Below are 23,846 nucleotides of genomic sequence, written 5' to 3'. Positions count from 1 at the left end.
TATGTTGGCTTCACCAGCATAACAAGTTTCAGTTTTGGCATAAATACGTGAGAGTAGTTGGGCACAATAATGTTCTCTGTGTTTTCTCTATGCTTGTTGTCCAGTCTGCTGTGCAGATGACTCCTGTTCACCAGGGGTTTGTGGCCCGGAATGACAAGAGAAGGAATTAGGTGCTTTTGTAAATGAATGGCATAGTGTAGTCATAGGCAGAATGCACTCCATTGATGGGTAGGCCCAGAATATGTTTCTAAGGCAAGTGGATTCCCAATCCTACTTTGTATAATTTTGCTTTGAGGGAAACCAACATTTCCATAGCGCCAAAGGGAGAATTTTCCTCACTCTGACTTGTATGCGAGGCTCTTTCCTCCCTTCCCTGCTTCAATTCCAGCGTTTACCTACTCACATGGCCAGTGAGCTTGCAAACCTAGCAAAGGAAAAGGAGCTTTTTAATCAATTCCTTTTCTACCATCTTCCTTTATTGACTTACTCTTACAGCAAACATGTGCTAGAGCTTGGAGAGGAGTGTGCTGGTAGGAGTGTGAAGCTGGAGGAGAGAAGTAGAAGGGCTACAGTAATAAGCTTTTCCATCRGTTTAAGCTGTGACAGAGAATCAGACCTTTAAGTCCAAGCCAAAATAAGTTACATCACAGTAATCTATTGTATAGTAACTGTACAAGTGGTTTCTGTTGTTCTCTGCAAAGTGATTGTTGTTATAAAAGCAGGAACGCTCCCCCGCACAACAGGCTTTTGGCAGCATTGCAGAAACTGAGGTTTTCATGTCAATATTATATGGTGGTTAGAAACAGTGTATTCCCACTGTCCGTGGGGTATGGAGTTAGTGAAGCCTGGAGTTRGTGAAGATTCTAAGGTCCTAAGTCGATACCGAGTTGTGCTCTAAAGCTCTGTTAAACTGGAGYGTTAACCTCGAACTGGACAGTCAAGTGTCTCACCAGGAATTAAGATCTTAGTCCTGGTACAGTGCTCTTTTTCTTATTTGGTATGGTCAGTGTTTGTTTTTCAGAATTTCTGGCTTGCAGATTGTTTTTCATTTTCATGTTTTTGTTGCTTAATTTTAGACTGTAAGATATTTTGTTTGTATGATGACCATAGCAACATTATGCAAAAACAGACTGTAAACCGCTTCAGTAAAGCACCTTGGGAATCTTTAATGGAAGGCACAAATGAAATTCAGACAGAAGGGCTAACTGGCACTTTGATAATATAGTAGTTTGTTTGGAAGAAGCGAAGGGGGACTTTGTTGTGAAAGTCAACTTGTTTAGTTAATGAAAGTGTGTTCACAATGGTATGGGAATCTGAAGTCTTTGAATGGATTTTAGTACTTTAAATTAGCAAAGATCCTTAGAAATCAAAATTTGTATGTGGTTATATTTCTTTTTTCTTTTCTTTTTTTTTTTTTTTTTTAATTTAAGGTTAGCCCATTACCATGTCACTCTGCAGGCCCCTACTCATGTAAAAGACTTTGTGGACGGCTTCTTGCTTGCCAGAATCACACTTTTTTTTTTTTTTTTTTTAATTTAAGGTTAGCCCATTACCATGTCACTCTGCAGGCCCCTACTCATGTAAAAGACTTTGTGGACGGCTTCTTGCTTGCCAGAATCACACTTGTATGAAAGAATGTCACCGYGTTACTAAAGTCAGCAGTAATGGAGACGGAAAGAAGGTGAGCTCATTTCCTGTTTTTTGTGTGTATGTGTTTGTTGTGTTWATTTATTTATGGCCTTTTTTAAAATGGTCTACTGATAAATCATCGAGGAAAAAGCGTAATCTTCTGTTCAATCGCACACATTCACCTATGTACAAATGGACCTGAAGTCTCCCAAGAAGCTGCTTATTGATGAGCCCTGTAAGTGGGTCGAGGAGGCTGGAACACTTTTAAGGAGAAGCATTGGAAATGTTGCRGAACTAGTGAAGACTTTCTAAAGCATTAGGGCTACGTATTCGTGGTTATCTATGTCTTTACTTTAGAAACTGTCATTTATGAGATTAAGAAACTGCAGATCAAATATTAGGTGATAGAAGTATGAAACAAAAATGGAATAATGTACAAAGTTGAAGGCTGCCCTGGTTTTGAGCAGTAGACATGCATGCATTGAGTGATTTGAGAAAATAATGATTTCTGAGGAAAACAGCTTTAAGCTTTTAAAGAATGACATTAAGAAACAATTTGGTCTGTCATGGCATTTAGAAAGCGTTCAGTCAGCTACAGGATATAACTGTGCTTATATTTTAGCTTAGGCAGGATGATTTCTTTGTGAATTCAAATCCTGGAAGTAATATTGCCATCTAATAACTGTATGTATTACATTGTATTAATGATTGGGGAGCCTTTGTCTGAGGACTGTATGAGCTGTTAGTGCAGCTTGTGGTGCAGTAACACACAGCAAGAGAGCAGCATGACTGAATCCTGGGTGGCAACTCTTCAAGCTTCTCCAGTTAGTGCTGCAGGAGGATGGGCTCTTGCACCTGCAGTAGAAATGCAGATGTGTGTGGGTCAGGGTTCTGCCTTGCRTAGCTCCATCTGCACTGAACTTTCTCAAAAGTGGGAGTCTATGTCCCTGCAAAGTATGGGTGAATTTCMCTGCTCTATTTTCTCTGGATTTTTACAAACTCAAGTTGTTTTTGACCTTTAGAACTTTTGTTCTGTTTTGGTGATAGAGACTAAGCTGCAGATGTAGTCTGAGACTGGCTGATTAAATTTCTTTTTATATGTCTGAAGAATGATTTTTCTGTCTGGAATTCAGGTTTTATTCCACATGTGCTGGAAAACTGAGAAAGGCCGGTGGTTTGTCATCACCTGCGCTTGCTGAAGTTCTGTATGACAGTTCCCAAAATGCTTCTGGTTGCTAGTATCTTCCTGAGATATGGCATTTGGGGGGGGCTGAGCATTGTGAATGCCCAGTGCACTAAGTTTCCCTTTGAAACATCAGCAAAAAGAGTTCAGCTACATAAGCAGAAGKTATGGGGCTCAGAAGAAAATAGGTGGGGGGAAACTGTAGTTAAACTCTGCCATTATTTTGACCAGCATAAAGTAAAAACTTGGCAAGGAGCATGGTCCTCTTGGAGAAACATYGTGTAGCATCATTTTTGGTTGCATTCAGTATATGTAGGCTAACTTAYATGTCACTTTTAAAAATGGAATGTGACGATGTACCTAAAATATTCTGCTATATAGGCCCAATTGTGAAATCGTATCAGATTTGCTATGCGTATTTGACTGCTGCCTGAGATTCTTAAGGAGTCATCAAGAAAGTAATAGGAATAGAAATAGTTTAGTGGAACTTGCTGCAACATAGGTTCTTGGCCTGAGGATGACCCTATACCTCTTGCAGACTTTGTCATATATGAAGTTGAAGGAAGGCGTAGCAGCTCTCAGCATATTGCTAACTTAATGCTTTTTGGAACCAGCATAAACATATGGAAGTAAAACAGCTTAAAGCTTGTTTTATTTTTCTTTAAATAAATAATTAAAAAAAAAAGACAACAAAGCAAGGAAACAAAGAAACTTCCACGCCCCAGTACTACAAAGCAATATGTYGTGATTGAAGTATTGCAAGAACATGTTGAATGGAAAGAGTTAGTCTTGAATATGGAATATTTTTTTCTAAAAGTGTTTTCTTTAGAGAATTAATAGGCTTAATGGCAATTTTCCAAAGCACTGATATTAAGAGGTTCTTTATGCCCAAAAGGAAAAATAGAGGTCTGTCTCTTTGACCTACAAACCCTGACATTTCTGCTTTTCTTCTCAAAGTGTATTWTAATATTTATTTTGCGTGAGGGACAAGTTAATGAATAGCAGGATTCCTGTGGGGGAAGAAAATACATCTACCCTATTCCTCTCCATAAAAGCTTGCTAATGTCATCTAGCAAAGAAACAGTTTGGCACTTTCTTTAGTAATTTGTTTGTATTTTGTTAGGCAGGTCCAGAGTGTTTGCAGTGTGAAGAGGAGTGCACGAAGCCGCGGCCACCTGGCTGTCCTCACCGATGTGTTCTGCCCTGTCATCCTGGGGATTGCCCTGCATGCCTTCAGATGCTAAAAATCAAGTGTCACTGCAAACTGTCCGTGCTCTATATCGAGTGCCTGTAAGTAAACAAGGAGTTGGGTTCAGTTCTGACAAGCATAACCGACTGGAAACCATTTGAAGCGTCCTAGGAATGGGAGTAACCCTGTTGGCAAGTTACAGCCTTCTTTTCTTTTGAAGATTATAATTTATCATATAGTCTATTTAATTTGCCAGTGTTCCACTTGGATATAATCACTCAAACTATTAAAAGTATATGGACTCTGTTTTTCACAGAACAGATTTTGCAATTGTTTTAGAACGTATATATGCAAGTATGTAAATCTGTACTAATCTGTATAATTTAATCTATATGTAATTATTTTACAGTGTATAAGGAAGAATTTCATAAGAAGAATTAGACTAAATGTAGTTAGGGTAAAAATATCTTTATAACTACCTTATAGCTTCAAAACTTACCAAAAATGGAGTTCTGAAATGAAATGTCCTCTTTTTTTTTTTTTTAGACACATGTTTATAAACATTTGTGCTCCTTTTTAATTGTTGAAGGGGCAGGGAGGTGCTAGCTTTTATTGCATATAAGATGGTTTTTTTTATCCATTAAATAATTCAATAATTAAATAATATCCAAAAAATAACATATTACTCTGAAAAATCGTTCAACTTCTACATTCCYTTCTTTATGTTCTCCTTAAAGTATTTCAGATCCTCTTAATTTTTGTGCTCTTGTTTGATAGAGACCTGGCATTGTTAGTTCCACGCTATGTGGATCATACTTTCTTTTACAGGCATAAATACCTAAAATGCATCCTAACTTGATTTGTGTTGTTTTCAATTTGGTATTTATCAGAAATACATATTTTCTTTTATAGAAAGCTAACCTGTGCTGACGCAAAAGAAAAGGATGTTCTTACTTCCTGCAAAAATCAGTGTCCGAAAGAGGTAAGCCTTGCTAGCAAAGAAGTGCTCAGTTGGAGGGATGTCTGCTGCCTGTGGGTGAAAGAGAAATAGGTGTCTGTGTATTTGGACTTTAGCAAGGCTCCGGACAGTTCACAAGCCGTCCACAAAGGCAGACCGAGGAAGTTTAGTCTAGAATATCGTGCTAAATGGTAAATGCAAAAGTTGATAGTAAATTGTGCTTGGAGCAGCGTCATTTGTCAGCTCAGCAGAGTACATTGAGGGGTCAGGGGTCTGTTCCGTGGCAGTACTAGTGAATGTCCTGAAAGATTAAATTGGGGATAAAGCTGAAGTGGGAGTATATRCCCTATAAGGTGATTTAAAAAAAAAAAAATCCTGAATATATATTTCCAAAATAATAGGATATCTTTTAAGTAATCGGCCACAACTGAAATTTTCAGTATGTGTACTATTTTTGGCGAAGTGCAGGGGTAGTGATCATGATCTGTGTAGCAAGTCTGAGGTGGGTGTCGGGAGAGAAAAGATTTGGGACTTTGTGAGTTTGCAAAATGGAAGAACCAGAATATTGTCAGGAATATTCTGAAAAGTGTTTCCAGCACTGAGCTTGAATTTTTGCCAAAGCCTCTTGCCATAAAATAAAGAAATGCTTATACTAAGAGAAATATTTTATCCCATAATCACTTCTCATTATTGTTTGCCTTCTATTGCCTAGCTAAGTCTTTATCACATGCAATGTCAATAAATAATTTAATGCAACACATTCATCATTGATTCTGCTTGGTTCCTTTATGTGAGTTTACCTTTATACTCCGTCTGCTGGATGGAGACTTTTGTCTCCTTACCTAATGTCTTATCACCTCAAATTCTCCCCTTATCTCTAATAACTCTGGATTCAAAATTCTCCTATTCCCTAATTTTCCACTGTAAGAACTATCAAATTTGAATCCTTGTACTGATTAGAGTTTAAAAAACTGTTTTAGTTTTTGAATAAGTACAAATGCAGAAATTTGTAGCATTCCTGCTTATTTTCCAACACTTTGCTGTTTTTTTTTTAATTTTCTTTTTTGAGACAAGATAAATTTACTCCCTCGAAGTCTTCTCTGTACTGTGCACCTCTTTTATCTTCTGCTTTTTTTTGCCCTTGTAGACTTTTGATGTCTTTCTGTTCATTATCCTTCTTTGTGGTGCACAGGTAAATGAATGAGCCTGTAGTAAATTTCTCACTTGAATATTTATAAGTTTTCCTCTCGTTGGGGGAATGCTTTTGGACATTTTTTGCTGCCCATTTACTCCTTAATTTTATCCTTTAATTTCTCTCTCCGTTACTTTGTTTTCATTTGCTCCAAGACTACTTCTTTATGCTTAAGAGCACTTATAATATCCTAGCGTGAACTGTGTGTTCCTATACTTCAGTGTCCCTTCTAAGCTCTCTGTGTCTCATGTTTGACCTTGATCAAGGCATCTCTTGTGATTTTGTGTTCCCGAGACTCGCTCTGTGACTCAGCATCCTTCTAGTAGCAGAGCTCTGCTTTGCAGCTCAGAATTGCCCTTTTCCAGGTGTGTTGTGTGCGTGTGGTTCCCTCCACCCCTCCTCAGGCAGCGGGATGTGGAGGGCTCCTCAGGGCTTTAAGCAACATTCAGTTAGATAAAGATTTTCATTTTATCCTAAAATTCTTCTTCCTATAGAGGCCTTGAAAAATAAGATTTCCAATGCTCCTGCTGTCGGAAAGTCTTTTGTTGCATGTGATTGTGTAAAAATGCTTCCCCACCYCTCCCAGTGTCCTGAAACCTAGAGGTATTGATGTTGACCTGCTTCAGGGAGTTTGGTTTCTTTTTTTTTAATTTACAGTTTATTGTACATTTAGCTAATCCTATTTTGATAACWTTAGAAGTACAATATGCTCTTTTTTTTCTTTTTAAAAAAATATTAACTTCTCTGTGAATATTGTATAATACTRGGAATGCTCTGTCAATTTTAAAATTATTTCATGTTGGTCTATAACTTTGGGAAAATCATCTAGCTGTATCRTGATACCTATTATCCAAACAGCGTCTGTTAAAGGACTTATTGATACATTAAACTGGCCTTGGGTTACCAGAAGAGCTCGGTGAAATTGTGGCTTGCTATAAATCAGTGTGGACTGTAACTRTCACAACATTTAGAATAATGTCATTTAGATGCTAGAGAATATGACGTTTACTGAGATCCTACATTTGAGATGTCTGTCTCTTTTCCTTTTTTTTTAATGGAAATTATAGTAGACAGTAAAATACCGTATTTGAATTACAAGTAGAGTGCTACTTCTGGAGATAATGAAAACTACTTAGTTCTGTTGTCTGGTGCCTTAAAGAAATAACTTTAAAAAAAGAAGAAGAAAGAAATCTTGTTATTAAAGAAAATAACGGAGTCTTGCCAACTTTCATGCTTTGGTTTTGGCTCTTTTAGTATAAAAGTAAGAAAAGGACTTCTAGTATTACATAGTGCAGCTTGCATTTCCTTTCTGCTTTGAGGAGCAGCAAGTCTTTGATACTGCCACAGCTGTTAGCTGGGACACTTTAATTAAAAGTTATTTCTCTTGTTAGGTAGCAATAACAAAATATCCTGTTGAAGGAAATTTAACTTCAATTTAATCAGTAGTGATTAAATTGTTGTTATGTTTGCAGATACTTTGGGACAAATTTTAAATAGAAATTTCCATATGCTCTATGTCCATTTGTATCTTCACGTCAGTGCCTGTGGATCTCTTTATCGCTTGCATTCTTCTGTGTAATTAGTAAATTTGGATAAAATAGAAATACTTTAAGAGTGCGTACGGTGTAGATATGAAATGTGATCGTGTTGCAATGAATCTGTTCTAACATGAGACTAGGACATTGCTACAGTTGTGCGTGATGCCCTTGAGTAGGGAGCAGGAGGAGGGAGTCACTGGTCCCTAGTGAACAGCCTCAGCACCTGTGAATAGAACTTGTTATTAGTGAATCAGGTTGGCTTCAGTCCATGTTCTTCACTGAATTCAAGGCTCAAAGAAGTTTCTTCCTCATCTCCTTAAAATAAGATAAAATGCAAGCTAAATTTACCCCAGTAGTTGTGCCAGGCTAACCTGGAGTCTTYAGCAAGGTGCCTAATTTCTTTCTCCTCGTCCCAGTTAAAAAGCAGATCTTCTACATCAGGCTTCAGTTGAGACACTGTCACACAACAATTAGCTAGTCCACGTAAAGATGATTAAGGCAACAATCTTTTGTGTTTTTTATACACACATATCTTTATATACCTATATTTAAAAGAACAGTTCGATGAAAGAGGCTTTAGCACTAAGGAAATTTCCCAAGGATTGTATTGAGGACTGATCTTACAGTGTTTTCAGCAATGACTTTGGCACCCAAAATTAGGAGTGCTCGTGGCATTTTCTGATGAGAACTTGTAGAGCATTGTCAGTAAAAGGCAACTGAGGAAATTTATGTACAGAAGCAGATAACCTTTAGGGAATGGTATTAGATACAGAAAAAAATGGTAAGGCCATTTATGTAAAGACTAATGCAAGTGTGAGACAGCAAAAATTCTTATTGTCACGGTGTGTTTAGCTGGAGAGAAATGTAAATGAGAGCTGAAGATGTATTGGGCAAGATATTCTATTAAGAAGAAGGTAAAATTAAGGCATTGTACAAAGTCCCGCTGAGATGTCATTTGGGATATTATATGCTACTGTGTACAAGAAATATTGATTTAAGCTGGTTGAAATTCAATGAAGGGAGTACTGTGAGAATAAAGAGCCAATTATGAAAGGACAGTCAAGAAATATTTCAATATGAGGATCAGAACAAATGGATTTAGACTGTCCAGAATAGATTTAGGGAATTAGAGAAAAGGTCTTGCCTCTTGGAGACATGAAGTTTGGAAGAGCCTGCAAGGTCTGGCAGCCAAAGAGGAAAAAGTATTTTCAGTGCAAGGCTGTTCCAGTCACGTAGGGCTCATATGGCAGGTTAGCTGCTGGTAGCAGGAGCATCTGAACTTGAGGACTTAGTTTCCTTCCAGTTTCACTGCAGTGACAGCAATTAAAAGGTACTGAATCCCAAATCACGGAATGGATCACTAGAGGATGCATTAGTATGATAATAGAATTTGACTTGGCATGAAGGCATGTTTAATTGCTCTATATTTTTTAGATGGAGCTTTGCATTCTGTTTTAGGGATGTGTTCCATGACTAAGTTTTTAAGTAAAGCTAGCTCATTTGTACTCCTAAAAATCAAAATTTGCTGATCCACAAGAAATAYGTGTACTTGAGATTTATAATTGTTATGTTATATTCCCATTTTTGTGAATAAAGCAATACAGCATGTATACTTCTATGAAAAATACACATCTTGATTWTCTCCTATAGGTTTTTCCAAGTTATACTAATTCCTTGATGACACWTAACTGCTGAAGCTTAGCTTTTTACTAAGAACACTGATACAAAGTCAAGTTCCTGACAGAAAGTGAAGTGATTTGCTCCTCTGCCATTTTGCATCTACTACAGTGCTGGGAGTCTGATATTTCTAAGAGTCACCATTATTTAGATCAATTAATCATTATTTAGATAAATTAGTGTCTGTAAAGAGGTAGTCTTTCTCAAGTACTAGAAATAGGATAACTTACAAAATGCAGAAAATCAAGATTTTGTGAAATTAATTGGGACGTAAGAACACTGGCACCCTGTACTTGCTACTACTTTTGCATAGTTCAGAACTTTCTTGTGTGTAAGACTTYGTGGAGTGGTGTTTTTGCACTGCTGCTACTTCTGATTCTTTCCCCTGCCTTGTGGTGACTCTCTGGTCTGTAAGTAGCTGTAGTACAGATCAYCAGTTGATTTCTGTTTCCAGCTTCTTCCTACCTATATGCTTGTGTGTCCCCCTCCGTTGCCCTCCCAGGTAATGACGACTTCTATTATAGAAAACATTTTGAAAACAAAATTGGTTTTAATCAAGTTGTGTGAATAAAATCTTTAAGGGGAAATGGTTCTACAGAAAAGGAAATACTTCAAACAACAGTCAAATGTTTGCAAAAAAACAAAATCACTTTCATAAGTGGAAAATTGATAAGTCATATGGATTTTTTTTGTTTAAGTATGTCTTTAATAAAGCCAGTTCATAGATTCTCGCTTTCTTCTTGTTTGTAGTTGCCATGCGGTCACCGATGTAAAGAGATTTGCCATTCGGGTGGCTGTCCTCTGAACTGCAACCAGAAGGTTAAACTCCGCTGTCCCTGTAAAAGACTGAAAAAGGTAAGTTATGAGAGACACATCTTTGTGTTTTGTCTGTGTGTGTGTTTGCTTTTAGGCTTGGGTGACTGGATTTCCTATTGTGTGGACTGGAATAGGTCCAGTTAGTTCAATAGAACTGTAGTGATTCACATTAGATCTGGGCTGCAATATGAAAAGACTTGCTGGAGAACAAAAAATCCTATTACTTCTAAGATATAGAGCTATTGTAAGGCAGCTAACAYCTGCAAGCACACTTGAATCCTTCTAGCTCTATTGAAAGATTAGTTGGGTGATCTGGAGTGATTTAAGAAGAATTTTTTTTTTTTTCTGGTAAGTTGGAAAGTGTTCCAACTTAGGTAATTAATGTAATCAGTTTCCTGGAAATCTAAAAGCAACTACAGACATCAGCATTTTATTTTATTATGTGCCTAAATGTTCCCATTGGATCCAGTATTTCTTTTGCTGTTGTAAAATCCAGAAAACAATTGGTTAAATGTGCAGTTGGACTTTTGTTTTCCTGCTTTGAAAACTGCTTTCCTAAGTTTTAGGCCAAGCATAATTGCAGATGGAAGGAGTAGCTATTAGTAAGCTTATAGCTGTTAATCTCTCTTAACTTTCATCACCTTTCGAAAAATATAGAAAACATGTCATATCACCTACTCTTCCATATTCTAGTGCTGAATTGTATCTTACTGTGCAGCTACTGATGTTTAGACTGGTTCAGATTTTGTTATCCCAAATGAAGGGATGTATTTATCACTTCCATGGTTCTCCCATTCAGATGTGCTGCCAAGAAAGAATGAAATACACTTTTTAGGGTATTTTTTTGACCAATTGGAATCTTCAGGAGCCTGCCGCTCTGAAAGATCTGCTTCCTTTAAATCTGAAGTTTGTTCTCACACACACACACAAAAAAAAGTGAGAAAATTAGAAAATTTGATCATGAGGAATAAGACAAAGAGAGATAAGAGAGATTGCCGTGAGTGTTCTTTAATTTTTACGTGAAGGAAGCCCACTTTTTAAATAATCAAAAAATGATCCATTTGACTTCTAGAACAATAAGAGTTTGGGATTTTYGGGTTTTTTTTTGGATGGAGGAGGAAGAATTGTCCCTGAAATACTGGCCTATTTTCTGGAAGTCAAACAAATTCCTTCTCTTTCTCAATTCCTCTTCTTTCTCATACAGAAAACTAAATTTGTAGAGGGTAAATAATGGCAGAAGGATGGATTGTGGATAAATTAGACCTTGTTTGGACCTTGTGAAACTGTCTTAGTTTTACAATGTGAAAACAATTTTGCAGTGATTTCCTTATATGATGCTGCCCTTGCTAGTGGTCCTGGTGGGTAGCTGCTCTCTGCAGAGGTCCCCCATCTGCATCTGCTCAGAGGTGCACTGTCTCCAGCATCTCTAAGCCTGCCAGATGTGGGTCAAATGTAAGAACGGGGGTGCTTGTGTGTTTTGCTTCTCAAGTCTGTGATTGTGCAAACAGGGAACAGATTTTAGTAGCTAGTAAGTATTATTGAATTCTCTGCAAACACTCCTAGGCTTTGTTTATGTATGGTGCCAATAAAGCTTGTAGTTTATGGGACACCCACTCCATGCTGTGCTGTAAATAAAGCCCATGCTGATGCTGAAGAAATTCCAGTTTACCAGGAGAGTCTTACTAGTGTGTCTTCTTGCTCCTGCTTCCACCTGGATTTGTTTGGTAGCTCCCTTTGTTACAAAGACAGGCCTGTCACCTGCTCTGGTAGGGAGAACTTGCGTGGGTTGCTTTGACTGGGCCAGTTTTAGCTATCTCACTGTTCCACTTTGACTCGCTTTTCTGTCCTCTGTGCTCTAGATTAGAGTCAAGCAATTGATTCTATAAATTCTGGAGTCCTCTATCAGTCTTTCTTAAGCAATTTATTGTTATAGGAGGAGTCACTGGACCAGCACAGTGAATATAAAATACGTGATTGAATGGCTTTGAATACTGAACAGGAAGAATCTTTTCCCTTTGTAGCTTTTTTTAAAAGTACATATTTTTTCTAAATTAAATGTCATAGTGTTACATCATGACATTATGCATATAAAATGTGCAGACAGATAAAATACTAGAATTTATAAATCTGGGAATTTCTGGTAGACTAGACTGCATTTTTAGCCATCTCTTCATTGGTCAGGAGTTGTTTTTAACATACTTGATTTGTAGGAAAGCTAGACATAGCAAAGATGTATTATTCAAGTGAACCTATATTTAAAATTCATGTTTAGAAAAATCTTAACTGTAGGCTGGTTTTTCATGCAAATTTTGTGAATTTCTTTTAGTATGCSTTATGAAAAATCACAGCTCGTGATTCTCCTGCGTATCACTGACAATATAAAAGCCAACGTAGTTTCATGTTGTGTTGCTCTACCTACCCAACAGAATACTAGGTGTACTTTTCTGGCTTTAAAATATTGCAAGGACAGGAGCAGAGATTTTTTTTCATGAGGTGATACTGCCTCATAGTCTCAGACAGCACGGTTGATCTGTAGGCCGTTGAAAATAACGTGTGTGAAATTGCTGAGACTGGATGTGCCAGATCTTTATGCTAGAATCCACAAAATTGTATTACTTAGTCTTAGGTAAACAAGTGAGAAAATAGGAGAGGACGGGATTATACTTGACTATTTTGTTCATTCTTGCTTTCATTGTGGCTGATCAGAAAGAAGGAAAATAGAAAAGGGCAAAAGTTGATACAAAGTTGACTAATGTTTAATAATAGCTTGGATCTATCTTCTGACTAACCAGTGTTTTAGCAACCAAGAATTTTCATAATGACATAGACTGTATAATATAAACTTTAYGTGTAGAGTAATGGATTTTGAAAGACTTTTTATCTCTGCTTAACAGGAGTTGCAGTGCAGCAAGGTACGAGAAGGCCAGGTTTCACTGGAATGTGATGCATTATGCAAGGAAATGAAACGGAAGGCGTCTGAGGTAATTCAGCTATTGCAATTATAACTTATTCTTCCTGCTTCAGGATAAGGGGGAAAAAGGAACAAAATTATTCTTTCAAGATAATAGCAGCATGACATGCAACATAATCAAGTAGATGTGTATTTAATAGAACCTGCTTTTTCAGATTGATTGGTCTGTTTTAATRTGGAAAATATAAGACTGGTGAGAATAACACTGTTGGTAGTGCTAATTGATTTAATGAAATACTCTCCTTATGTTCCTGAATTGTACGTGCATGTGTGTGCATGTGTGTGTGTGTGTTAAAACTGATTCTTTCCACCTCGAGAACAAGCAGTAATCAATGATGGTAAAATAATGATGCTGTTGGATTAAGGGCAGTAGCTTCACAGAGCGCTTTTAAATCTGCTTTTTCTCGTAGAAACTGTGCAGCCATCACTGGACAAGCTTGTTGTTTATGACAGTGYGATCTAACACGCTGCAAGGGTTACCCTGAAGCAGGAGATCTGAGCCTTTTCAGCAGTGGCAACTTACTTTGAGCTCTGCCCAGGTCTGCTCTTCTGTGGAGTACAGAAATTACTGCAACACATTGTATAGAGAGACAGAATATCTGTAAAAGCTTTTATAAGCTTTTTATAAAGACATAAACAGCATTGGTRTGTGCTTTGCTTGGCTTGCACTGGGGACGTGTGACATGTACCCAGGAACTCTATGGTAGAACTGACTTGTCTGCTTCTGCTCTGAAGCASAATCTTTCTGCCCATCATTGATACGTGGGTTCTAGCACATATACAAACAAAATCCCACAGTTTGGCTTGTTGCTCAGCTTGTTAAGTTGCTTGGGTTTTGTCCCCAAAATCTCCACAGCAGAGGGTGTGGAGTTATGTTTGTGGGATGTGGAGTGCAGGAGAAGGAGGTGAGGCAGGGACAGGCCTGTAGGAGCTGAGGGAGAGGAGCACCTTTCCCTGGGGCTRTGCCTGGAAGTGCTAATGGCTGAATTCCCCTAAGGGAGCAAAAAGCACCCTGGTTGAAAGGAGTCATCTGTCTGAAGAATACCTGTGTTTTATCCTGAGTCTTTTTAGCAGTATTTGCCAATTTCTAGTGATTCATGTAGTATAACATTTTACAGCTGTTTCATTCTAAGTTACTGTGTTACACAGGTAACTGCCCTTTCCTATTTCTTGCTCCTGCTGCTGTGGTCTACATGGGACAAGGGTGTTCTGGTGTTTTTTTCTTGTCTAAAGTTGTAAAGTTCTACTTCAATGCTCACTAAGCAGTTTTGTGCAGTCTGTGTTGACTTGAAAATGATGTGCTAGAATAGTAARTGACAAGTTTACTGCAACATGGCAAGACTGCAATGTCTGTTAAAAATCACAGCTGTTTGCAAAGAGAATTCAGTTTGCCATTGCAAAATGACCATCAGCGACCAAAAATGAAGTGTTACTTCTTATGAAACAGTATATAACAACTAGTGAGTGTGCACTTCTGAGCAACTGAAGTGTCTTACTATATATTTTATTGTTAAAGTAGTAATTCTAGAAATATTTTTCAACATTGGGACTATATTGGTGAATTTCCCTCCTGTAAAACTCACACAACTGTAACTGCACTAGTGTAAAATACTTCTTTGTTGCTTTATTTGACATTTGTGATTTGCTGCTTTTCTTCTGGAGCTGATTTTGTGCCATTAGAGGGCAGTAAAATATCAGGAGGCCAGTTAATTGTGCCGCTTTTTCGCACTTTGCAACCCYAGATGAGAGATGCATGGATGAAAAGATTTTTTGTATGTTATTCTAATAAGAGGTTCCCTTACTGTGTCTAATTCTATAAAAGTCTTCATTAAAAACAAAAAGCTTTAACAATTTTTAAAGCCTTGGTTAAAGCTGCAGATATGATGGCCTTTTATTGGTCCTGTCCTTAGTGGACACAGTTTCAACTACTTAGCACACTAAGCTCAGTTTAACAGCGTAGCTGGAGTCCACACTTGACACTGGTAGTATGCAAGTCATGATAAACATACTTACATATATATATAAACATATCTATACATGTACACACACAAGTTATTATTGGGATCAAGATCTTTTTTAATTTCAAGTTATAAATCAAATTTTTAATTTTAACTTTTTTTTAACTTATTCCTATTCAGTGTCTTCTCACCTTTCAGGATTTGATGTACTCAATTACTGACCTCCTTTTCCCCTGACAGATCCTAGGCACGCTCTCTTCTTTAGGCACGAGCCACTCCACSCTGCGTGTGTCCAAGCTCCATATTTTTCTGATGGTGCTGGACCAAAACTGAATGCAGGAGCTTAGGTTCAAGGGCACCCTGTGTTTATATATTGATGTTGTTTTCTCTTTTGTTCTTTCCATAATCATTTTTAGTGTTTCATCTGRTTTCTTGAATGCTACAAAACACCTCTACAGAAGTATGATTGTTAATACTCTTATGATTTTTGCATGAACTACTTTGTTACATTCACAGTTTGCATTACCCCGTGGGCCACAAAGCAGTTTGGATATGCATTATCCGAAATATATCATATTCAGTAAAAATGTGCAAATTACTTGTTCTGTAATAGTCATGGAGTATTGAAATATGGTGTGTTTATATATGAATTACATACATATGCAGGTATTAGCTGTGTATGTAAATGGTTCTGAATTGAAGATTAGGATGCTGACAATTTAGAGTAACTATCTCTAGCATTTTCTCTGGCTACTAGTGAACAAACACTTTTTTCAGGCTTTGAATTTGCTGATTGTGCTTGTTGGTTTAAAATTGGTCAGAAGATCAACTTACAACCTGGCACTATCCACTATGTGCTCAATCTTTTGCAAGCATAAGATGATGGCGCTTTTTTCTCCCAGAATATTTTATGATCTAAATAAATAAATAAAAACACACCTGCAAAGTTTTGCTTACTTTTGTTGAGAACTTGTCTATAAAAAGTAATTAAAGTTCAGTAAGCAAATAGATTTAGTTGTTGTTTCTAACAGTTGCTCGTTTTCTTTCTGGTCAGATAAAAGAAGCTGAAGCCAAAGCTGCTATTGAAGAAGAGAAACGAAGACAACAGGTATCAACCTTTCTTTATCCTCCCACACTTCATCCGTTTGTTCTTTCAACAAATCATTTATTTTACATGCAACTAGTGGTGTGGTTGGTAAAGTGATAGTCACAGTATTTCCTGTCAGCTGGTGTCTCACACTAAGAAGTCTGTGCTGGGAATGACTTATTGTTCAGAGTCCAAATGTTTTCCCAAACAACTTTTATCATTTTTTGTAAAATGATAATTAAATTGATCTGTGTTTTATTGTATGTATGTACTTAGAATTTTTATTAAATGTTTTATATGTAAAAAAGCAGAGTTGCTCAGTGGGCTCCATAGCCATTTAAATATTGGCTGAAGCTTTTTTCAACCRTGAAAGAATGAAGAAGCCCAAATGAGTCATTTTCTTTGAGGTCTTTGTGGGGGGAAAAAATGTGTGTTTACTGTGTTTGCCATTGTTGTCATTAGTTGCTGCTGTTGCCTGTTGTTGGTGAATGTATGTTGACAGCACTGTAATCCAGGAGGTTGCTGTGCCAGCTGCCTGCTCTCTCATAGTCATCTTATTTCAGTGAATGGTTGTAGSCTTGGTTTGATGGTGAGGGTTTGGTCAGGTTTGTCATCCAGAGGCTGCAGTGCTGTGAACTCCTCACTACTTAACGCATGTGTGCCTGGGATGGAGAATTTGACAGAAAGTCCCATTCCAGGAGGTGATTTATGATTCTCACTTACCAAAACAATTAGGTGCTGAGCTGGTATCTTCACCTGGATTTATCATTCCCTTCCCAGCCTTATCGTGGAGCAGATGGAGCAGAGTCTGCCCTCTGCTCGGCAGGGTCTAAGAGAGCCTGTTTGTCCAATCTCAGCAGAATGTTCCTGTGTAGAGRGCCCTGGGAACCCCAGCTGGAGCTGTGCCTCAATTAACTGTGCTTCTGTTAATTGCACAAAGGCTTTGCTAAAGCATCATCTGCACTAATCTTTATCAGGCCCTAGCAAGGCCTGCTTTTTAGAATTATTCTAAATGGAAGTATGTTCCTTATGCTGGACAAGCATGCAGTGCATTCCTGTTGTCCTGGGCATCAGGCAGTGGGCTGTGATCATCTTATTTACCGTGTCATTCACACCTCAGCTGTCTGCAATATTGATCTACATATGCCTTCATGTGCCTCAGTTTAGCAGACTGTTTTTCTAAACAGAACTTAGAAATGCTGCTTCTGGAGTTAAATCAGGAAGTGTAGCCTGCCTGCAGGAACTTGAAATGTTTTATCTGGATAGTGATAATCTAAAACTGACAATACTGCATATTAAGGATAAAAATTYTTTAACTAGAAATGTGAATTTGTTGGTGTTTGTATTGCACTGGGTTGTTTGTTTTGTTTTGTGGCAGAAGGCATCCAGTGACTAATGATTTCTGCCTCGTAATCACTTAACTCTTAGTCTGTCTAGAGAAGTCACTGTATTGATCCTTCCCCAATATTAGAGCACATTCGCCTCATTAGTGCAGTCTGCGATATCAAAAACTGCTTCTTTTCCAATTTGATTTCATAAATCTGCTGTCTGGTGATACAGTTTGCTGCACCTCACTATTAYGGGCTATTGAGTCCATTTATACTCAGTACATGTATTTCTTAGTCCCTCCTGACAAATGATGCATCTTGTACCATGTTCCTGATCTCACTAGTACGTTCTTGCTTCAAGTGCTCATTTGATAGTCACAGCTTCCTCAGGCCTATTTTGATTAATGCTTTAGTAAATCCTTTGTGCACACACKAGTCAATGTTGTGGCTGCATCTGCAGATTTATATTTTGTTATTTTCTGTATTTCTTAATTGCTTCCCTTAATATCTGTTTAAGGATGGAATYTCTTGCTTCTTAACCTAAGTTAGAAGCTGGGTTAGTTAGCTGASTTTCACAGCTGGACTTTCCTTCTGCATCCAGTGCAGGACAAGGTTGTGAGACCAGGGTTTTCACGGTTGCCAAAGGTAGGAAGCTTCGTGCTGTGACACCTCAAATACAGTAAGGTGCAAGATTTGCAAGTTCAGGATGCACCTATGTCTGTATAGTCAGTATTTTATTTGTATCCTCTTAAGTGTGTTTTCCTGTAGGGCTGCCTTTCCTTTCGGTGCAGAGTGTAGAGGATGGCAGAAATGGGAGCAAAATCCAGTACCTGGGCAACAATAAACTGGACATTATCCTTCAAAAAATGCATTTCATTTTGCTTTTAATCTGTATGCAGATGGAGAAATTCTTACTCTATAAAAACTTAGAGCTTTTTTAGCTCTTAAGGGGAGCTATTTTTGGGGAAAAAAGAGATGGTGAAGATTAGGTAGAATTGCTCTCTTATAATTCAGGGGCCACTGAGGTTACACTATGACTGAGAATTACGTAAAACCCATAGGTAGTTTTGTAAGGAAATGGTATCTTCAAAATCTGTATGCAGGAATGTGCTTGTTTCTCACTTTTTGTTTTTATCAAGTTTTTATTTTTAGCCAGTTTCTTTAAAGATCACTAGGTAAGCAAAAGTGTATGCTTATTAATTGCTGAAATCCTGTATCTTAATTCAGATAACTGCAATACCTGACACTCTCTGCTGTTAACCTTTGCAGATCACMAGGATTTAATAATACCTGCAAAACATGTGTCACATCTGTGCAAAACTGAATTCTGCTATGTTATGTCTCAGACTTTAAGAACCTTGTACTGGCCTTCAAGTTCTAAATTTTTAAAAATTGTTTCATTAAAATATTTTGCTTTTCTAAGGGCGAGCTAGATAGCTGTAAGCAATGTTGTTTCAAATGCTGTGGGGCTTGTTCTGCACTTTTCTGCCCTATCATCAGAGAAGAGCCAGCAGTTCCTGCCTTTATTAGGATACAAAGGAATAACCATCAAAATGGTCCTTTTTGCTTGCTAAAAGTGGTATCTGGCACAGGAAGGAAAGTAAGATGAGCTTTGTGAAACTCTCTCAAATATTTTCTGCCAGTAGGGGAATACCAGACATCATACAGTTCCAAAGGAAAATTGTATTTACTGGAGAGTCCTTCTCTGCCATTTCCCCACACGGACTCATTCTCGTGTCTTTAATGCACCTCCCTCCTTGCCTTAGCCCCACTGTTCCTGGCAGCCCTCCTGCAGTAATCCTGTAGATTTATTTTCTTTGGTAGCCAGGCTTTGCCTCTCACCGGGCACATTTCCTCTGCCTCAGATCAGTCTTGTTCTTTTTGCCCGGACATTCTGGCTTCTCTGATCTCCGCTGTCTTTCAGTGTTTATCTAATATCCCTCTGTTCCCTAGCCCCTTGTCCCACGTTTCTCCAGTAGTCCACCCYAAAATCCACATCCTTGTCACAACTCTTCTGTTTCTAACTTGTCTTGACCTTTAGATGTCTTGACATCTTTTCTGGTGGTGGTATTCCCAGCAATGAGCTGGCCCCAGCATCTAGTCTTGCACTCTGTGTTCCAGGCTGCCTAATTCCTACTCTGCAACCTAGGCTCAACCCTGCAGATGCTGTTATGGGCAGGAGCTTTACGTTCTTCTTAATTTTGCCAGTTCCTTTGTGTTGTTTCTGGGCCCAAAGGCACATGCTTACAGGGTAATACGCACCTACTACAGCCAGATGTAGGAGTTACAGCACTTGGGCGTAACAAAGATTCCATTTCTTAACTTTATAGATGTTATTTTAAAATGTAGTAGAGCATGCAAGATGCAAAGAATTGGGGAGGGGAAAAAATGATAGATTTTCTTAGCATTGGTTAGAAGGGCATCCTTATTACAGGGATGTGTTTTCTTCTGGTTTTCAGCCTATGCTTTTAAATGTGATGTTGTAATAGTTTTAAAAATACTCCCCAGGAGCTTGATCTAATGGGAAAACACATTATTTCAACCTGTACCATGGAAATAGCAGTCTCTTCTTGGCTTAAGATACTCAGTCTGAGATAAAAATATCATGTAACATTTCAGTTGGTTGTATTTTTGGCAGTGCTTTATTAGAAACTAAAGGATTATTTAATACTCGGAAGCCAAGTGCCATATGACCATGAGATGTGGTGCTGCCATCTCATCTTCAAGGCATGTGTAACTTTCATTAGCTGGCAGTTATTTTTATAAATGAACCTCAGGAATATTACTTGAATTTGAATGTTTCCTTGTTCTTAATCCTCACACAACACTACCTATTTCTCCTGTTTTTCTTTATCTAGGCAGAACTGGAAGCTTTTGAAAACAGGTTAAGAGGACGAAGAAAGAATAAGAAGAGAAARGATGAAGTAGAAATCGAGCAATCACCGTGGCAGAAGTATAAGAACCTCATTATGCTGCCCATGTTTGGGGTTGCTGTTGTCATGCTTGCATGGCTCATGGCCTACAATGACTGAAATGACTCTCAAATATTGAATATACCTCAGTGGGGCTTTAAGTAGCTATTATTACTATAATATTAGTGTGTATAGTAGAACTTAATATGCATAGGTTATGTAAGTATAATATTTACCACAAGAGCACAGGACTGGGAAGAAGTGTCATCCTTTGTATTCCTACATTCACAGCACAAAACTATCAATTCAGACACTGAAAGTCAAGAAGTAGTMGGTTTAGTCTACACTGAAGTGCTGGTGTAACTTACCTTGTTGAGATCTGTTAACATTTATTTTRTTATATGGTTACTTTTCTTGTCTCCATTCTAGAATATTAAGAGTAGCTTAGCATAAAATGCTTTACTGAATGTTTGTTTCCAGTAAAATAAATGTAGTGTTTCGTTAAAGATTAGTACTTTTATGCTAGTCTTCATGGTGTATCACACAAAATATAATTCCTGTGCTTCATGTTAATTTTAATGATAACTAATGGGGAACTTCAGTTAGATTTGAATGGTCTGTAGCCTCGTATCAGAATTGTGAGAGGAAATGTGAGCTATTTTCTAAGGCTGCTGAAACACTAAGAATAAGGGCCACATTCCAGGCTGCTTTTCTCCTCTTCCTCAGAATTAAACCAGTTGAAAGCCTCATTTAGTGCAGAGATGTGAGGACTGAACATGGGTGAGGTAGTTTCAGTGCACAGGGATGTGTCCTCATCGCTGCTTTCTAGTATTGRTGACGGGGGCAATATGAAGCTAAACTTAGAGCATCTCTTGAATATTTCTATAAATAAATGTCACATATGAATATTTGCATAGATGTACAAAAGTGTAAAGTAATTGAGTAATTTATACAATTATGTAGTTCTTAATTCATCTGGATGGTGCTTGCTAATTATGTATGAATTATCTCATCTTGAAAGTGCTTAGATATTTTCTTGTTGATAACTGGAGTCCCTTGCCTTGGGGTATCAGTACAGAAATGTTTCAGGGCCCTGGTTGCTGGTAGAACTATTAAGATTTTCAGAGCTTCAAAACTATATGAGAAGCTACATTGTCTCAGCCAAAGAGTACAGTGGTTTTTTAAAATCTCTGCTAGAAATTCTGTGCTGATGAACAGCAATGTGATTAACTGAAAAAGGCCTACTTAGAAGGTATTTTGAAAGACAAGGCACAAAGCTGGTGGTTTGGGGAGGTTTATTAGTGGGTTTTTCCTTTAGCAGCATTTGATTCAGCATTTGATTGCCTTTGCAGTCAGGTATATAGTTTTATTGCAAATTCTGCAAAAGCAGCAGAACTGTTTGCATGAATTAGAGAAGACTGCAGTTGAGTTGAAAGCTGGATTAGTCAACATTAGCCCACTTGTAAAGGGACCTGATACTAGTTTGAGTCAATCTCTGCTGTAATTAACAGCAGCACGAAGAGGGGAGGAAAAAAAAAAAAAGAAAAAAGAAAAAAGCAAAACTCTAGTAGGCAACATTATTAGACTTTGTAGAGATTTCCAAATTGGGAAAGAGTCTCAGTCTCTTTCATCATCTGAACTGAGCAAAAGAGAAAACTGGGCTTGGTAACATTTGGTATAGGTTGATGTTTTTTGATATTATTTTATTTTATTTAATTGACTTTTTAAAAACATGCTATACTTGCATTGCTGTATGTCAGACCATTAGTACGTAAAGATACAGAATTAGTTGAAAATGCACCAGGAACTTGAAATTGTTTCTTTGTTTGATTATTTTATAGAATAAGGAATAAACCATTTTCCTGTAATATTGATGCCCAGAAGATAATTCGGTTTCACAGTGTTGTTTCATCAAGTGAGGCAATGTTGTTTTGTGACTGCTCTGTCAATAATTCTGCTGTCATTGAGAGAGGAGGAAAAAGGGAAAGTTTTGTTCAGCTGAACTAAAAATGTGAGCCATTGTCCAAATATACAAAAAAAGGAGAGAAAAAAAAMCCCTCTTTGTAGCTGAAGTATTCAGATGAACATGAATGAGCCCATTGTGGAAAAAGCTTTTATGTGAAAATAACTCCTTTTTTTTTTCCTTTCTGTTTACTGATAGCTATTTCTGTAGAGAAGTGCAAAGTAAAGTTTTTCCTTATCTTCATGGCAGAAGAAGAAATAGCCATGGAAATGGGCTGCACTTGAATTATATGCTTAAAGTTGATCTTGTTTTCTTTTTTATTTTGGGGTTTTTTTTTTTGCTTTGAATATTTTATTTATGTGAAAAAGATCTGCTGCTTGTTGATCATCTTGAACTCTCTATTATAATAAGAAAGCACTCTGATTTTTAAAAGTAATCCAGTTTATATAACTAACAGACATGTTCCCCTTAAATGATTTCCATCTTTCCTGAGCCTCACATATTTTAAGATGATCCTATCTTTGACAGATTCAAATTCAGATTATTCAAACTAATTCTGTGCATCTTATTCCATCCAACTGTATAGCAGCATCTGAGTCATTTTCACCSTGGTCTTTGTACTATAAACTGAGCCAGATATTTGTTTGTTGGCATAAAAAAAGTGTGTGAGTTCACCCGACATGTAGTTTAATACATGATTGGCTTCTATTTCGTTTTTTAAGTTTATTTATTTTTTTTTGTTATTGGTTGGTTGGAGCTCTGTGTCRTGAGCATGGCTGTGTTTGGAAGTACAAGCAACAGATAAAGTCACCTGTTACTCAGTGGRCATGAAGTGTTAGTAGTGTTTCTAGAGGGGAAATACTGAACTGAATGTATTTTTTTTCCAGCAATTTAAGTGTACAATTGTACATGTGTACTAGTAACAGTACTGTTGCATAACATGAGCAAATACTGTGAATATTAACAGTTTTACAAAGAACTTGCATATTGGCAATCATACATTGGAACAAATGCTATAGTATGGCCTGATGCTAAAGGAAAACATGTAAAAACAAGGCTGATCATGATGAGACTCAGTATTCATAATATTTAGCTATATGTACAATGCAAAATTGTTCAGGTTTTTCCCTGATGCTRAGTACCATTTGGTGAGCATTCTCCCCTCTCCACTGAACTAAGCTGCTTACAAGTTGCCAGYGTTTCGGATGGCAGGATCCTTGGGCAATTTTGTTCCCTGTAACATTAACGAGGGCATTGTGTATGACAGTTTAATGTAAAAAGCAAGTCAGCCAATAAATACATCAAAAGCACCTTGAAAAATCCCGTGTTTGTTCCAAGTGCTCCGGTGCTTAATGCAACAAACTTTCCCTGAGCAAATCTGACTGACAACCTGGTAATGGAAGCGGTAGCAGAACTGGTCGCCCTTTGTGCCCTTCCTTGGCAGT

General features: G+C 37.6%; 1 protein-coding gene across 1 annotated transcript in view; it reads left to right on the top strand.

Moving 5' to 3' along the window:
* NFXL1 (nuclear transcription factor, X-box binding like 1) overlaps positions 1-23,133 on the top strand; it is a 43,483-nt gene extending 20,350 nt beyond the window's left edge. Inside the window, exons 16-22 of the mRNA XM_026033622.1 lie at positions 1,541-1,681; positions 3,936-4,102; positions 4,914-4,983; positions 10,117-10,221; positions 13,077-13,163; positions 16,166-16,219; positions 20,385-23,133. Of these exons, the coding sequence (XP_025889407.1) occupies positions 1,541-1,681; positions 3,936-4,102; positions 4,914-4,983; positions 10,117-10,221; positions 13,077-13,163; positions 16,166-16,219; positions 20,385-20,558 (798 nt within the window). The 3' untranslated portion in view covers positions 20,559-23,133. The remainder of the gene's footprint in view (positions 1-1,540; positions 1,682-3,935; positions 4,103-4,913; positions 4,984-10,116; positions 10,222-13,076; positions 13,164-16,165; positions 16,220-20,384) is intronic.
* The last annotated feature ends 713 nt before the right edge of the window (positions 23,134-23,846 follow it).

Source organism: Nothoprocta perdicaria, unplaced genomic scaffold (assembly GCF_003342845.1).
Source record: "Nothoprocta perdicaria isolate Ctin4 unplaced genomic scaffold, notPer1 scaffold_13, whole genome shotgun sequence".
NCBI lineage: Eukaryota > Metazoa > Chordata > Aves > Tinamiformes > Tinamidae > Nothoprocta > Nothoprocta perdicaria.
This window is presented reverse-complemented; position numbering and strand designations above follow the sequence as displayed.